Consider the following 17,171-nt stretch of genomic DNA (forward strand, 5'->3'; position numbering starts at 1 on the left):
GAGAAGGGTAGAATAGAGAGAGAGCCAATAAAGAAAACATGTAGACTCTGATGTCAGACTTCCTGTGGTCAAATCTTTGCTCTAACATTTACTACTAGCTGTTTCACCCAGGATAAGTTGCTTCTCCTCTCTAGATTTCACCTTTAAATGAGGGATGGTAATAGTACCTACCCCATACAATTTTTATTAAATTACTAAATAGCTAATATATATGAAATTGCTTAGAACAAAGCTGAACACCAATTATTAGAGGTGAATCTTAATGGAGCTTGTTTATTAGGACATCTCTAATCAAAATTGGCCTGAGGTAGAAGCCAGAAATGGACTTAGGTGACAAGAAGGGACACAATGATGTCTGAAACTAACTCCCTCATAGGGCATATTCAGAAAGAAGACCTGGAAGTAAAGGAGATGTTGGCACTAACTGATAATAGAGTGAGAAAAACCCTGCAAGCAAAACTAAGGAGGAAGGTACAGGTATCAGGCGCTGACACCTGATTCTCACCACAGTGGCTGGCAGGGTTATTTAGATGTGCTCATTATCTGTTTCTTATCTGATTATGATGCTTACTGAACACACAAGTATTTTTAAAAGCATTACAGTAAAACCATGTTTTGGCTACCTTTTGTAATGTTCAAGTCTAGAAGGTCTAGAGAGAGGACCAGAAAGCACTAAGCTACTTATCTTTATAACATCAACCTTCATGTAAAAGTTAGAACACAAAAATATATCACAAAACCATTGTTATAAGTTCTCAAACTGGGATCCCTGGGTGGCACAGCGGTTTGGCGCCTGCCTTTGGCCCAGGGCGCAATCCTGGAAACCCGGGATTGAATTCCACGTCGGGCTCCCGGTGCATGGAGCCTGCTTCTCCCTCTGCCTATGTCTCTGCCTCTCTCTGTGTGTGTGTGTGACTATCATAAAGATTAAAAAAAAATTTTTTTTAAAGTTCCCAAACTAACCGAGAACTGGAAATCAGTTTATGAAAAGCAACACATACCTATGTGAAACAAAATAGGATTAATATGGGAGCAAAAACCTAGGAGCATACCTGCATAGCACAAAAGGATCTACTGGTCCTTCTTTATAAAAAAATACTTAATATAAAAGAATAGAGTGCATTTAGATTAAGGAATAATTTAGGATTCATTTTGTAAATTTGCCCCTGCATCCGTACTTGAGTGCCCCTAAATGGTCATGTCTAAGTAGAACATGTTCTGTTGCAAAGGGTCAACTAAATAACACATGTATATACATTTGCATGAAAATGTTTTGGAGCATGACAGCTATACAGATAGCACAGAAAATTGGAAGACATTAAAATGAAGATGAACACTCAGGATTTACTTCTTAATGTAGGACGTAGTTGGTCTGAGCCATTGTCTTCCTTCTCTACCTCCCCCTCATGGCAAGTTCTGACAGATTTGTGATTTTTAAGATATTTTCCAGGTTTTAGCTGTCTTAAAATTTTTCTTGGTGCATCTAATAAATTTTTATTGGCCTCTAATGACTATTTAGTTTTAGCTGTTCCCCACAGAGAGGTTTTTTTTTTCCTATGAATTTTCTGTACTCTTTTCCATAAAGTACCTATCTCTTAGCCTTAAGGATCCAGAATAAGTTCAAGCTATCTCTTAAAATCTTACATAGCATGCATCTTAACAGTTTGTGGAGATTAATATGCTGATGGTGGGATTCCCCCCATTCCAACATACACAACTCCAATCCCTAGGTGGAAAGAGAACAAAAACAACTCAAAATGATTTGGGGGATAGAAAAAATAAACCCCTGTCATGTAGGTCATTCAATCTTGTAACATAAATGAATAAAAATTTCAAATGTTCACTCAAGTATGGTAGTACTAACTGTGTTGCTTCAGTTTTTGAATATGTAGAATGCTTTGTAGAAGATGGTGAGAAATTCTGTTCTTATAAAAATAAGAGAAAATAAACTCCTATCATTTATACTACCAGAAGTCCATGTTTGCAGATCACCAAGCTTGCTTCGTATGATGATAAATGATTAAATAAAGTCTCAAACTTTTTAGTTATAATACGTACTCTTCCCTTTCTCATTGCCTATGGTTATCTGATAATAGGGTGCAGCGAAAAATATTTTCCAAAGTCCATGTGATCCACTTCTCCGGTATAATCCACATTTAAATTATTATTTAATTAGTCTAATTATTAGCATTACTAATCAAAAGGGATAGAAAAGCAAAAAATTGAGAATGCCCCCACCTGAGTGCCAGATTCAGTTCACTAGCTATACCAATATAAGAAAACTGTTCAAACTTTTCTGACCTCTGTCAGCTTTAAATGGTTTTCATAAAAATCATTTGTACCTGGGAAAGTTGCTTGTATAATATATAATTCTGTATCCATATGAACTGTAATTGTTATTTATATTTAAATATCATTATATGATCTATGACACCATTAACAGAAATGAAATAAAATAGAAATAGGGTTGCATCTTGTTTTTGAATTATATTATTAAAATTAATTTAAACAAGGAGGCCATTAGACTGAGGTGGCTCTAATGCCTTGGTAACCTACATAAGTAAACCGAAGCCTAAAGCAAAGTCAGTACATTTAAATCCAAGCAAATAAAAGTTAAAAACAATCAATTACAGCCAACCAGGATCCCTCAAATAAGGCAACTGGCTACAGTCAGTCAAATCATTTCTTTGCTTTGCTTCTGTATCTTCTCTATTCAAGCCTTTCCCTTAGCTCCCACAGTAGAGTTCTCCTGACCACTTTGAGCTAAGTGCTGCTCATTATGAGTTGATGGATGCCCAAATAAAGTCTTGAAAATTCTGATGTGCCTCAGTTTGTCTTTTAACAATATATTTCAGCTTTGCTTCCAGAAATCAATTACACTGAGATACACTTATCCTCTGGGTTTCACAATGGTAAATTAAATAACCATTTCCATAGTGAAAAGGGGACCGAGAGATCATCTTCATATCATCAAAAATATTTCCACTAAACTGTAACGTTAGGTTTATGACTGATGATTAAAGGACATTTTACTAATATGTACTGAGATAAGTATGACTGTAAAATGAGTTTTAATTGACTTCTCATAAAATCATGAATAAAAGAATCTACACATTGTTGATAAGTTCATTTGGATTTCCCTGCTTGTCTCCTGAATGCACCAAACCTCTGCAGGTGCCGTTGTGGCTAGTGTCTTACTAGAGATGAAACAGGACAGGTCAAAAATGTACATCAAAGGCACCAATTTGACCCAAATGGCTATTCTGTTTGACACATATCATATCACAGTTGGTAGCTGCGGTGTTTGTTTGAATTTCAATGCTGATTAAGCCCTTTGCCAGTCCTGTTTGTGCAAACATGCAAAGCTAAATATACCAATCCTCGTTAAATAAAAGAAACATGCATAGCACGTCAAGCAGTCATTGTTGTTATTACCAATAAACAAAAATGTATATGTTTCCCCAATCTCAGTGATGAAATGTGCTCTGTGTTTATGGAGAAAGCTAAAGGGGAAAAAATCTTCTCAGTTAAGAGTTTGTCGACTCTGGCCCAGGGGTGTACCTGGGTCTCAACATCTGTCAGCTTTCTGGTCTGCTCTGCAGTCTGAGAGAGGAGGCTGGTTCCTATCTCGAGCATGGTGGCCGTGTGGTTCTGAACTGCATTCTGCTGTATCTGGGCCATCTCCGACTTCATATTTTCCACAATGTAATTCTCAATCTGCAGGAGATAAAGGACAACACATACTACATTATAAGCAAAGTCTCTCAGTTGGAGCATGTAATATTTACAATGACAAAACAAGACACAGCTGGCAAATTAGCCATCTGGCAGGGAACCTCTGCATTTCTGGGAGTTGGGAAAATGGGAGCAGAGCACACAGGAACCTAGTGGCTAACAAACTCCTAATATACCGATACATAGATATAATCATGACAATGATAATGAAAATTTGTACGTGGATAGTGCTTTCATGTTTTCTACAACTCCTTCAACCCTCACAGCAAAGATGTGAGTGAGGCACGGATGGCCTCATTGTTTTTTATGGGGTTTTTTGTTTGTTTGTTTTATTTGTAGCTGAGGAAACAGAATTAGACAAAGGTCAATTGATGAGCCCAAGGTCACCCAGCAAGAATGCAGCAGTGTTTGCACGATATTTAAATCAGTCTTGGTTCTCTGGTCTATTCCTTATACCATACTGATCAGTCATCTTTGAGAGAAATTCGGCTTCCTGCTTTCATTTCTGTAATGAAAAGTAAAAGACCATGCTAGGTTAGGGGAATTACACAAGCAGTGGGAGGAGGGCAGATGCCCAAAACACAGCTTTTAAGGGAATGGTAAAGTGTAGGCAACAATATACTAAATGGGCTGCAGAGCCACAGAGCCAGCTAAAACCATTCTCTGTGCTCCTTGGAAAGCTAAAAAAAAAAAAAAAAAAAAAAAAAAAAAAAGGCACTGGGAAAGTATAACCCATATTGCAGCATTTACCCTCCTCACCTTGGGTAACATTTAGTCCTCTATGGTGCCATCTTAGAGAATACTATGGTTGTAAAATAAATTGTTCCATGGGGGCCTGGAAGAATTATTAAGTGACTTACTGGGAGGGAGGCTGCTAGACACCAGAGAGAATAAAGTTGAGTATAAGCACTGTTAGAAAAATATAGAAGAAGCCTACACCTTCCTGTCAGTGCACTCAATCCACCATCCTCCCCGCCCCCACATACACACACACTGTGTGGTGACTACATTTTATTACCCAATTACACATATATGGGGAAATTGCATCCCAGAGAAGTCAGGTCCAAGGCCACACACCACAAAAACAGCCAGACTTGGATTTCAATACTGAAGTCCTTAACTTTCATACCAACACTCTTAATCACTTGATAGCTCTGCCAAGTTGTGCTTCACAAACCGGGTTCCAAATCATTAACAGCTACGTGATTTTTACTGATTTAGTGAACCATAATAGATCCACTATTTTATAATCCATAGAAACATTATTGTCATGTAATAAATATAATCTAAAACTAAATTCCCCTTTGTGAAAGTTTGGCAACTCACTTTCTAACACCATCTTTTGCTTATTTCTATTTATCAAACATAAATCTGCCCCAAGTGAAAGAAAATGAAAGGTCAGAATCAAACTCATATTGTTATTAATAAATTCTGACTATGTTCTGGTTAATATAAAGTAACTCTCCTTCATTCTTTATGTTTAGATTAGAAGTAGAGGGGGGAAAATCAACCTACAAACATTTATTAGAAAACAAATACAACATAGGTTAGAATAAATATCTATAAATTATCTTGACAAAATGTAAGATCTCTAACTTGGGTTTATTCCAATTGCGCTAGAATATTCAAACAATGATGGAAAGGTAGTGGAAACAAGGATACGTCAAAGCATCAGATATCTGTTGTTTTGGATTCTGTATCATGTTTCCTTTCTCCTCATAACATCTTTTAACTTTTTTGGGGGGAAATTGTGAAAGGGTATATTATCAAAAACGACAGGTAAAACTCCATCATGGTGTTAATACCCACCATATATAGCTGGCATTTATCAATTGTCTATGTGGTAGGCTCTGAACTAAGAGCTTTCTCTTTATAACAGCACTTAAACCTTACAACAAGTTTACGTGGTAGGTATTGTTACAGCTGTTTTATAAATGAGACTACTGAGGCCTAGAAAATCCACAGCAATGTACCCAAAAGAAACAATAACTCAACTCCCAATGCCAAAATCCATGTTCTCAATCTCTAACCTATTCAGCTTAGCACTATTTAATTACTCTGTGCATTTTATTGTGTAGCTCCTCAACCTTGTATATTTATCAAAATTACATGAGAAGCATTTTTAAAATGCAGATGAATGTATGACATACCAGAGCTTCGAATCAGAATTTTCAAGGGTATATACTAAACAACTATATATCTTAAAATCTTCCCAATGTAATTCTGACTTAGGCAAAGACCAGTGCTTCTCAAAGTGTGGTCCACAGAATAACTGTGTATATGAGACCTGTTTGTGAACAGTCTGTCATGAAATGAAGAAACTGTGCCAGACTTCAAATTATCTATGTCGCAAAGCACACTGTTTCTACAAATATAGTATGTACATGTGTGGGTTTGTATCTGTGTATAGGAGTAAGACATTCTCAATGAAGAAAATGATGCTCTAAAGCTTTTGCTCATATTCTGAAGTTTCTTACCTTGTTTGCAAAATGAAAACAATTTCCTTGAATAGCAGTGATTTAGATCACCAAACTTATTCAGTGTCACACACCGTGCTTATCAAGAAAGTTCAAATAACAACTTGGTTTCCTACGTAGATTTCTCTACTGAGAGACAATTCACTGATCAGTGAGCTCCAATAAAGATCTGCCTGATAATTATACATCAATTTATTTCTTTCTTCCCCCACCCCCCCCTTAGGTAGGCTCTATGCCCAATGTGGGCTTGAACTAATAATCCTGAAATCAAGAGTTGCATGTTCTACCAACTGAGCTAGCTAGGCATCCCTATATACCAATTTCTTATGCAGTTGGTTAGTGGGAGTTATTTCCCAGAGCTTAACTTGCTCTGGGTGTAATATAATCATGTGTTTCATTCTCCATAAAGGAGGACACCATCTGGGACAGGGTTAGTACATCAAGGTTGAGCTACTTCTTTGTGATCCTATCTTTGTTAGCTTCTATCTATTCTGTATTAATGCTTTTTTTTTTTTTTTGTGAAGTTAACACCAGCAAAGTAAAAGAGCTGCTTTATGTAGGCATTCATCCCAATTCTGCTGACCTGTTGTAGCAATATAGTAGGTCTCTTACCTATACTAAAATTCTTATTTGGGCTGCCGTGATTAGTAACATGTCTATAACTCTAGTTAATTATTTTTTAATCAAGTGGGGCTGCTCTCTCTTGGAGTAACTCCCTTTTAATGCAAAAGATAATGGCACATTTAAGAACCAAAAACCAGATGTAGTTGATTTAAAAGGCTGACGAGGGAGGCAGAAGGCAATACACAATGTGTGATTAATAAGGATGGCTACTTTGATCTTATTTCTAAACATCCCTCTGTAGATGTATAACTGTGAAATACATATTGATATGTGTCATATCAGCCAGGTTCAGAAGAAATTTGTAACAAATTCAATTGTCTTCATATATTCCCTACCGGTTTTAAAAATATGTACACAGAATATGATGGCTACTCCAAGTTTTAATATTTTAGAAACATCTAAGATACCAATTTGAAGCTTAGAAGTTGCTGACCACAGACCTAATAAATTATAAAGTAGGGGTCTCCCAATTTGAATCATAAAATTATTTGACTCTATTGCCATTCTCAGTGTTTGACTCTAGATAAAAGTACTGGTCAAAAGATCAGCAAGATATGACATTTGAAATGAAATAAGAACAATGAATGATGTTTAAGCACAGAAATCATGTTAAATTTGTAAAGTGATTTAGTGTTTATAAAAAGCTGTCATGGGATCCCTGGGTGGCGCAGCGGTTTAGCGCCTGCCTTTGGCCCAGGGCGCGATCCTGGAGACCCGGGATCGAATCCCACATCGGGCTCCCGGTGCATGGAGCCTGCTTCTCCCTCTGCCTGTGTCTCTGCCTCTCTCTCTCTCTCTCTCTCTGACTATTATAAATAAATAAAAATTAAAAAAAATAAAATAAAAAGCTGTCATACACATTGACTTGATTCTTACACCAACCATACATGGGGAATATTGACTCTACCTTATGGTTTAAGAGATGGAGCTCAGAGACTTGACAGAGATGAAAGCAAGGACTCAATTCTACCTTCTGATGTTCCACTAGCCTCAGATTTGGGGGAACTGCTCTGTTATTGGTTGATTGATTGATTAAAGATGACTGATTTCCTTTTTAGTCAGTTCACTGAGAATGAATTTACTCATTCCTTTGAGAAAAACATGCATCATTGCAGGGTGATGACCTCATTCTGCTTTACCATATTGGAGGCCAAGTCAATTTGAAGGGACAAGAGAGGCTCTAGGGCCAATGATGCGGAAAGTTTACTTTGCTAGCATGTTTAATACAATGAGTCATTAAAAATTCTTTCATCAGTTCCTACCTTTTTTTCTTAGTATGCAATATATAACATGTTTGTTTTCTTCTACCCACTCTATTTCTTGCAAGCTATTCTAAAATCTAACAAAGAGAATAATAACAACAGCAACATGCTAAGCCTCTACTAAGGTTAGGTATGTACCCGACTGATTCTTTGTTAACAGTCTAGGCACTATATTATTTCCTCATTTCACTGATAAGGAAATAGAATCAAGGAAGTTAAAATAAATTGTCTATGATCACACAATGAGTGGGTGAAAAAGTTGGTAGATTGCTTTGAAAGAGGCTAAATGGCCCTGCAGGTTGTGCTCCATTCTAAAGGACAGTCACTCATCAAGCACAAGCACAGTACCACTAATGTCATAGACAAATTCCAGTAACACATAATATTTATGCAGGAAATACATAAAATGAAGGCTACTGAACAGATGAGGAGAAACTTGTTCAAAGATAGGTGATTTTTCTTTTTTTTAATTTAATCATTTCTATACAGATTGATGGTTATTCTATTCTGGGAAATGTTATAGGTGGTAAGAAAGCAAACATACAGCCAACTGTGTGACAAGTTGCATTTTTAAATAAATAAAGAAAAAATATTTTTAAGAAGTCAAGATTATCAGTCATTTGTACTTCACTCATAAATCACTTGCCCATGTCTTTTGCCCAATGACTACTAGAGAATTCATGTTATCATTTTCCATACTGAGACAGAGTTTCTGAAAGTCTTCTTACTGGGTCTTCAAAATTCTTGCTGCTTCATGTTCCTGAGAAAACCAAAATCTGTGTGATATTATGACATGTCTTGCATATGAAATGCATTCTCTATCATTTCACTTCAAGGGCTCTCAAACAACAGCATATCTTAAAGCACAAAAAATAGAATTTCTCCATGTAATTCTTAAGGAAAAAAAACATTTTAAGCCCTATAAAAATTGACAAAGGCATTGTTCACTTAAAATATGTTGTAGATTAAGTGGACTCTCATTGAATGCTGGTACATATGGTATCACTCAGTTATGGCAAAGCAACCATGAAATAAAGTGAAAGGGTAAATATGGGAAAGCAATAAAAAGGTAAAACAATGCAAAAAATGTCTTAAACATTGATAGTTTTATCTAATATCATTGTTTCATAAATCAGTGGCAATATTGAAAATATAACTACATCTAGGTTTATGGTTTTATAAAAAAGATGGCTTAGGCCAAATACACTGTTTGCAAGAATTTCTATTATTAGATCTCCCAGTATACTGCTTCTTTTACCAAATGGTAAAGTACAATTGTCTCTTTAGACAACAGATCTATTTAGCTGACATTTGAAGTAGTTTCTGTACTGATATGCATGACATGAATCCCATTTCTTATTTCGGTGTCTGAAGGAGCATTTACTATTTATGGCAGAAAGAAAACCATTAGAAGAATAAACAAGCTAGAAGAGACATTAAATATTATAAGCTCCCCAAATCCCATCTTATAGATGGGGTTAACTGAGATTCAGAGAGGTTACAGAAAGCAAGGTGAAACAATTAATTAATGTCAGATGTCAGGCTGTGTCCCTTCAGTGTGTGGGAAACTCAGACTTACATCATCAAGCTGAGCCAACAATAATGGCTGCCAGTATTATTGGCCACCCTTTTTTCCCAATTCCTTGCTTCCTGCTACTTGCTTCACTTCTGTAGGCTCCTGATTTAAGGCCCCCATTTTATAATACCAACTCATCCTCCATTAGTTTTCAGGGTATTGACTTTGTTTTCTGGACTCCACACTTACCCCCCAGCGTGGATATCCACCAGCTGGCTTCTTATCAGTCACCAAGCCTCAGCATCCTCCTGATTTTATTCTTTCTATGCATCTCCCAAGTGGCAAAAACTAGGGCCAGAGTCTAAAATTGGTTCAGGATTATTAACTCTGCATCATGTCAGTTTAGTTCTAGCAAATGTGTGATAAATGCATCCTATGTACTAAGCCTGATACCAGATATTATGTGTACAAAGAGTTGAGTCTTGCAGGAAATAGAGATGTATAGATGAGTCATTTCAATAGAGTTGGTAAATTCTCTGATGGACTTTACCTTTGACTGTATTTCTTCCTATAAATATTATTATTTCTGTTTGACAAGGAGAAGCTCTCAGCTATTGACAATAATGTGAGGGGACAATTTGTTATATCACTTCCAACAGAATAGTAGCAACACCATCACGGAGGCACAGGGAGAAGTTAATCTATCAAGAGCAAGCCAGAATATATCATATGAACAAATTCTTCTGCAATAATTTTTCTTGGTTACAACTCTTTTAAGACCACACTTTTGTGGTCTACCAAAAAGTGGTCCATCACATATACAACCCAAGGTTGGGTCAAGACCCAGGAAAGTCATTCTCTCTTTATATAAATGAATGAGATGTTTCCTATGCCAAAACACACTTTACTAACCTGGAACCCCTCTTTTACACTCACCTTCACTTACATTCTCCTCACATCCAAAAAAAATTCTGAGTCATGATATTTGAAAAATGAGTGTCTGCTTAACTTTTCCCTTTATGTGTCCTTAAAGGCAGATGGTATATAAAAAGCACACTCAGTCAGGAGTCAGGTTATCTGGATTTTAATCCAGGTACTATTGTTGATTTACTCCATAAACTTGGGCAAGTTACTTAAACAATTTGGGTTTCAGATCTGCATCTATGAAATGAAGGTCTGGATTAGATTATTTCTAATGTTTGAAGCTCTCAAATTCCTTGATTTAAAATTTCCCTTTTAAAGTATTAGAGTATGAAAGATTTTAATTATAGAAAACTTAAATATGGATGTATATATCTACATCTGTAGCATGTATAATACATGTATTTAATGGCAATTGGGAAACTGTGGTATAGGAACACTATACAAAAGCCTTGGATCAAGTTTCCATAGCAAGCACATCTGTTTTAATATAAAAAGCTAGAATTTCAGATTTCCTTAATCTCCAGGCACCATTCTGTCCAAAATATACTCTTTGTCTTTCACCAACACAACCTGGCTTTCTTCCTATGTTTCTTATTTTAACGAAGGGCACCACAATCACCTGCCCATTCATCCAAGCCACAGGGAGTCGTCTTTTCTATTCTTTGCTTTCATTTTCACCATCCAATTAGCACCAGACTGTGTTGGTTCTATCTCTTGAAGAGTGCCTGGGTCTATCCCTCTTTCCACTTCTATTTCACCCTACCACATCTCTTTATTCTCATGGGCACTGACTTAGTTCAGACTCCTGTCATTTTTCTTGTGAATTTTTTTTGGCCTTATAACTGTTCTCCTGACTCCAGGTATCCTCCAGGCCATTACCCATGGCATAACCAGAGGGATCTATCTAAAGTATAAATTGTCTTCATCACACCACTGCTTAAATTTGACTTCCAGTGATTTCCATTACCTGCAGACAAAGTCACAACTCCTTAATCAGCATAGAAGAATCTTTATGATCTGTATTTAGCTTCCTTCTCCCTACTTGTACTCTATGCTCCAGTCACATCAAATTATTTTGCTAAACACACATTATTTTCTTTTGTTTCCATGCCTTTGCACATGGCTTTATTCTAACTGGAATGTTCCTTTTCTATCTCATCTTCCCTTTAAATGCCTAGGTCCTGTTTTTCAAAACTAAATTCAAATTGTTCCTCCTCAAGGAAACTTTTCATGACTCTCTTCTCTGTAACACCCTTCCTTTGTATTTATTTATTTATTTATTTATTTATTTATTTATTTATTTATTTATTTATTTATGAGAGAGAGAGAGGGGTGTAGAAGGGCAGAGGGAAAGGGAACAGGAGAGAGAGAATCCCAAGCAGACTCCCTACTGAGGTTGGTGTCTGTCGTGGGGCTCCCTTTTATAACCCTAAGATTATGACCTGAGCCAAAATCAAGAGTCAGATGCTTAACCAATTAAGCCACCTAGGCACCCTTTTCCCTTCTACTTCTAGAGCATCCTGTGCCTCTTTTTCTTCATAATAGCATTGTCTTTAGTACACCTTAAGCTCCTTAAGGGCAAACAACTGTTCATCTTGGTATCACTTAATGCCTGGCACTAAGTAAATAAATAAATTAGAATAAAATTTAAAAACAAAATTTTTAGGTAAATTCTATACCCAATATGGGGCTTGAACTCACCACCCTGAGATCAAGAGTTGCATATTCTACTGACTGAGCCAGCCAGGTGCCCCTCAAGTAAATTTAAATAAATTAAAATAATACACGAATCGATGAACTGGTATATTAAAATACTCAGCCTCCAGTTGTGAGCTTAGCCTAATTACATTTGTTTCTTTCTAAAATAAGAAAGTACAAAATATCACAGCATCAATTATTCATGATGCCTTTCTTAATGTCAATGGGGCCAATGTAAAGATGTAAAGTAGATCCATCTGAAGACACATATCCTCACTTACTGGACCACATAACCCCATCTTGTCTAACTGTACCTTCCCTACTTTTCTCAATCATCTTGTTATAGGTAATTATTTAATTTTTTTGGTAATTATTTAAATTAAGCAAAATCTAGCAAACACAATGAAAACTAACCATGTTTTAATCACTGAGCTACACAATGGAAGAAAAAGAATGAATAAAACTTGGTTCTATTGCTTAAGACTACCTGTAATACAAATATGTTAAAAGTGCCAGAATAAGGGTACAAATGTCTGCCAATTTGCCTGTCTGATGGCGTAGGATGAAGGAAGAAATGAATCCTCTAAGTGAGGGAATCAAGGAAGTCTTCCCAGAGTCAATCTTAAATGAATATGGCAGAGAGGGATTCCATTTCTTACATCTGCCTTAACACACAAAAATCTGGCCTGAAAAACCTGGAGGCTGGAGGATAAAGAGGAAGCCAGAAAGACTAAGACAGCATGCAAGGAGCTGTGCTTGCTTAGGCAGGATGACATTCCTGACCACCTCCATAGCTCCAGCATGCAAGGAGCTATGCTTGCTTAGGCAAGATGATGTTCCTGAACACCTCCTGGAATGTGCTGTTCAGGAAATCAAGAGATAAATTGGTCAGAAGCATGCCTTTGGAGGCCACACACGTGGCAAAAACATGCCATGAGATTTTTAATATCATCAGATATCAGATTCATTTTGTAGGCTCAGGCAGATAATTTCTTTGCACTTTACCGTATTTTCAAATACACTAAGCATAAAGTTCAGCCTTTAATAACACACGTAAGCATGTGTATGTGTGTGTGTGTATTTACTTGTACCCATGCTCTCATACACATATATTCCCCTATTCCCAACCTATGTGTGTCAGATTCTCCACTCATATCTTGTCATTTCACTGTAGTTTCATTAAAGGTCCACTTAAAATCACCGATGCATTACTTTCCTTTGGATGAATTATATTTTATGTTAAATTTAATCACTATAGATAATAGCTGTTAAACAGTCATGAACAGCTAGAGTGTTCTATCTAACAACCGAGAGCCTTCTTTCGGAAATTCTGAATTTACACTTAGAGAAAATGGATGAGCCACAAAGCAACTCTGTACAAATTGTTTTTATATCAATTAAAAGTGATAACTTATAAAATAAGAAAGATACTGTTTGAAACAGAAAATTGAAAACGTATCTCCCTTTAAATGATTTTTTTTTTTAGTTTCTTGCTTATCTGGAATGAAGTCTAACTCCTTGCATGCTACATAAAATACATTCTGATTCACTTAAGAAAGGAGCCTCGGTGTCCATCAAAAGATGAGTGGATAAAGAAGATGTGGTTTATGTATACAATGAAATATTACTCAGCCCTTAGAAATGACAAATACCCACCATTTGCTTCAACGTGGATGGAACTGGAGGGTATTATGCTGAGTGAAGTAAGTCAATCGGAGAAGGACAAACATTATATGTTCTCATTCATTTGGGGAATATAAATAATAGTGAAAGGGAATAGAAGGGAAGGGAGAAGAAATGTGTGGGAAATATCAGAAAGGGAGACAGAACATAAAGACTCCTAACTCTGGGAAATGAACTAGGGGTGGTGGAAGGGGAGGAGGGCGGGGCGTGGGGGTGAATGGGTGACGGGCACTGAGGGGGACACTTGACGGGATGAGCACTGGGTGTTATTCTGTATGTTGGTAAATTGAACACCAATAAAAATTAATTTATTAAAAAAAAAAAGAAAGAAAGAAAGCTTTGACATTTTAACTAGTGACCACTCTAGCAGACAGTAAGCTGTGGAGGGTTGATGGGATATAAGAGACTCTCCAAGATAATTCTAAGAAACATCTTCTGCAATCTATATTCTTTTTCTCCTATGAAAAATGACAGTGATGCAAACAAGTAGTTTACAATATTCATTTTTTAAAAAGATTTATTTATTTGTTTATTTATTTATTTATTTATTTATTTATTCATGAGAGACACAGAGAGAGAGAGAGAGAGAGGCAGAGACACAGACAGAGGGAGAAGCAGGTTCCCCACAAGGAGCCCGATGTGGGACTCAATCCTGGATTCTGGGAACATGCCCTGAGCCGAAGGCACCTCTGAACCGCTGAGCCACTCAGATGTCCCTACAATATTCATCTTTAAAGAAAAACTCCTGCATTAAATACTGTAGGCCAGATCATGCAACTTAAATACTTAGCACATGACATAATAAACACAGTAACAGAAGTATAAAAGCCTTAATAAACAAGAGATTTATAGATTTTTCAGGAATACCACTACTAGGTAGAAAATTGCTGTCATTTTACTCTCGTACTTTATATGAAATTGTAAGGTGTTAGCACTTAAAATATAACCCTGTTCCAATAAAACCCCTCTGTTTAACATTCTGACTTTTTAGGCTATTATCTTTCCATATATGCTGCTTCTTTCCCTGAGATAAAGTTGATGTATTCATCTTCCTTCTCTTCCATCAGTCTCTTAAATGTTGGGTTGCTTTTTTAAGAATTATCTGTCTTTCATCTGCTAAAGCAAGGCAAAATCAATGGTAAAATTATATATGTGTGTGTGTGTGTGTGTGTAAGCACATATGTGTGTGCGTGTGTGTGGGATTACTCAATGGAACATACAATAAGTTTGTACAGGCATAAAACTGTCAATGTCATTGTATAATAAACATTCCAAAGTATTATGTGTGAGGTCTAACTTTTCCTGAATAATATTTGTTGAGTAGTTCTTATTTAAATTACCCTTGGTCCAAGAACTAGAAAGATTATTAGGATGGAAACAGTTATTCAAAGCCTAAGAAAGGGACAGAGATTGCTAACATTTTATAAGAATATGAAATCCCTATTTTTCTTCATTTGCATCAAGGACTACAGACACTGGGCAGTGTTTCTTCTTTCACAAAGACCACTTTGGTGCCTTGCCGATGCTTGTTGTATCTCAAGTGCTATTGGAAGGGAGCCCAAATTACCATTACAGTGAATTAGTCCCTCTTAGAATTAACCACATATCATGAGGGAGAATGAAACTAAGCATAAATAACTGTTAAAATATCTGCTCTCATTACCATATATATTGCTGGAGGGATTTTGTAAAAAGCCCTTTTAAAGATTCACTAATCTAGTTTTGGGAGCTGTAGATCACCTCACAGTTTTCCTTCTGGTTTCATTCTCATCCCCACAAAGCAATGACCATTCAATATCTTCCATAACTGAAAAAAGACTGGTCTGATTTATTATGAAGTCTAAAATCTTGGAATCTTAGAAATATCAGACATCATGAAGCTCCCATCAAGATTTAGGAGATGTCACACTTTGATCTTTGCTTTGAATTTTTTTTTTTAGTAAGAAATAAAATATTGCATAGACAACATAAGCACTCTCCATATACACACCAAAATTAACCATTATCTTGAAACTGATATGGACTTATACTACACAGGTATATACACAAAATAATAAACTGTATTATCTAGTATATTTTCAAGATTTACAAAAATGTTACCTTATCATATGGTTTATTCAACTCTTTCATTTTTAAATCAACATTGTGTTTTTAAGATTGAGATGTGTATTAGCAGTGTAGTTTTATTATGAACTATGGGACTGGCTCAGGTTTCATAATTTTAACTGCTATTATAATAGTCTTGTACCCCAAGGCCTAACTTCCTCTGAAGAGAGGAGTACAAACTATAAACCCATTAACCTGAGTTCTAAGAAGAAGCAAATTATTTCTCAGCATCTCACAAAACCCCTACGATTTCTTCTCTAAGGAGCGGAAGGAAAGCTGTGTGATGAATATTGTCTTGTTTATAGAATCTATCTCAAGAATCTGTACAAATAATTTTTATCTTTAGCAGATAGTAATTTCCCGCGAGAGCAATTAGGGGGTTGAGAAAGGAAGAGAAACAAGAAAACAAGTTACCAGAACTAAAAATTAGTTCTGTAGTCCTCAAACACAAGTCACTAAATTAAAATTCTAAAATAACCATGAGCATGGTTATAAAGGCAGCCCTTCCAACTTCCCAGGTAGGCTTCCATTGAAAAGATTATATTAGTCTAGATTTTAAGGCACAAAGGAACTAAAATGTACCAGTGTTCCATGATTTAAAAAAAAAAAAAAGGAAACAAAAAAAAACCCCAAAATCCAAAAACCTTTCTGCTTAACATAGTAAGCAGTATATAAAATGGTATATTTATTTAATATGTTCTCAATTACAATAAATGTATTCAGACACATTTGTATGTATCGGAAAAAGAAAAACACTGAATTGTGAACAGTGCCTATCTGGCTGATGGGAATACAGGTGAATTTTATTTTCTTCTTGAAATGGCTATTTTCCACTTTCTTAAAAAAATGAGAATTTAATTTTATATTCAGAAAAAAAAGGAGAGAAAGATAAAAATATGCTTAGAATGCATTCGCTTAGTGGGAAACTTCTAAACACCTGGCAATTCAGTAGTGGTGTGGTCAGAGCAAACCTGGAAAACAGACTGTGATCCATAGACATGCCCCATTGGTTCCACTGGTTTATCTCCTCTAGCCCTGCCCCTTATCCCTGGCTTTATGAGAACTAAAGAAAACGGTAAAAGAAAACAAAAGAGCAGAAACAAACTCAGGTGGTCTGTTCTGAAGGGGAAATGTTTTGTGGAAAGC

General features: G+C 36.1%; 1 protein-coding gene across 5 annotated transcripts in view; it reads right to left on the reverse strand.

Moving 5' to 3' along the window:
* The window catches only part of ANGPT1 (angiopoietin 1), a 242,052-nt gene that overhangs the window by 93,401 nt on the left and 131,480 nt on the right, over nucleotides 1-17,171 (reverse strand). For 4 of the 5 annotated variants that reach the window (XM_055313861.1, XM_055313860.1, XM_055313863.1 and 1 more), the window contains exon 2: nucleotides 3,562-3,717. In XM_055313861.1, the coding sequence (XP_055169836.1) occupies nucleotides 3,562-3,717 (156 nt within the window). Of the gene's footprint in view, nucleotides 1-3,561; nucleotides 3,718-17,171 lie in introns of those variants that run through there. The other variant, XM_055313864.1, reaches the window with a different exon arrangement.

The sequence above is a fragment of the Nyctereutes procyonoides genome, unplaced genomic scaffold (genome assembly GCF_905146905.1).
Source record: "Nyctereutes procyonoides isolate TBG_1078 unplaced genomic scaffold, NYPRO_anot_genome, whole genome shotgun sequence".
NCBI classification, from domain to species: domain Eukaryota; kingdom Metazoa; phylum Chordata; class Mammalia; order Carnivora; family Canidae; genus Nyctereutes; species Nyctereutes procyonoides.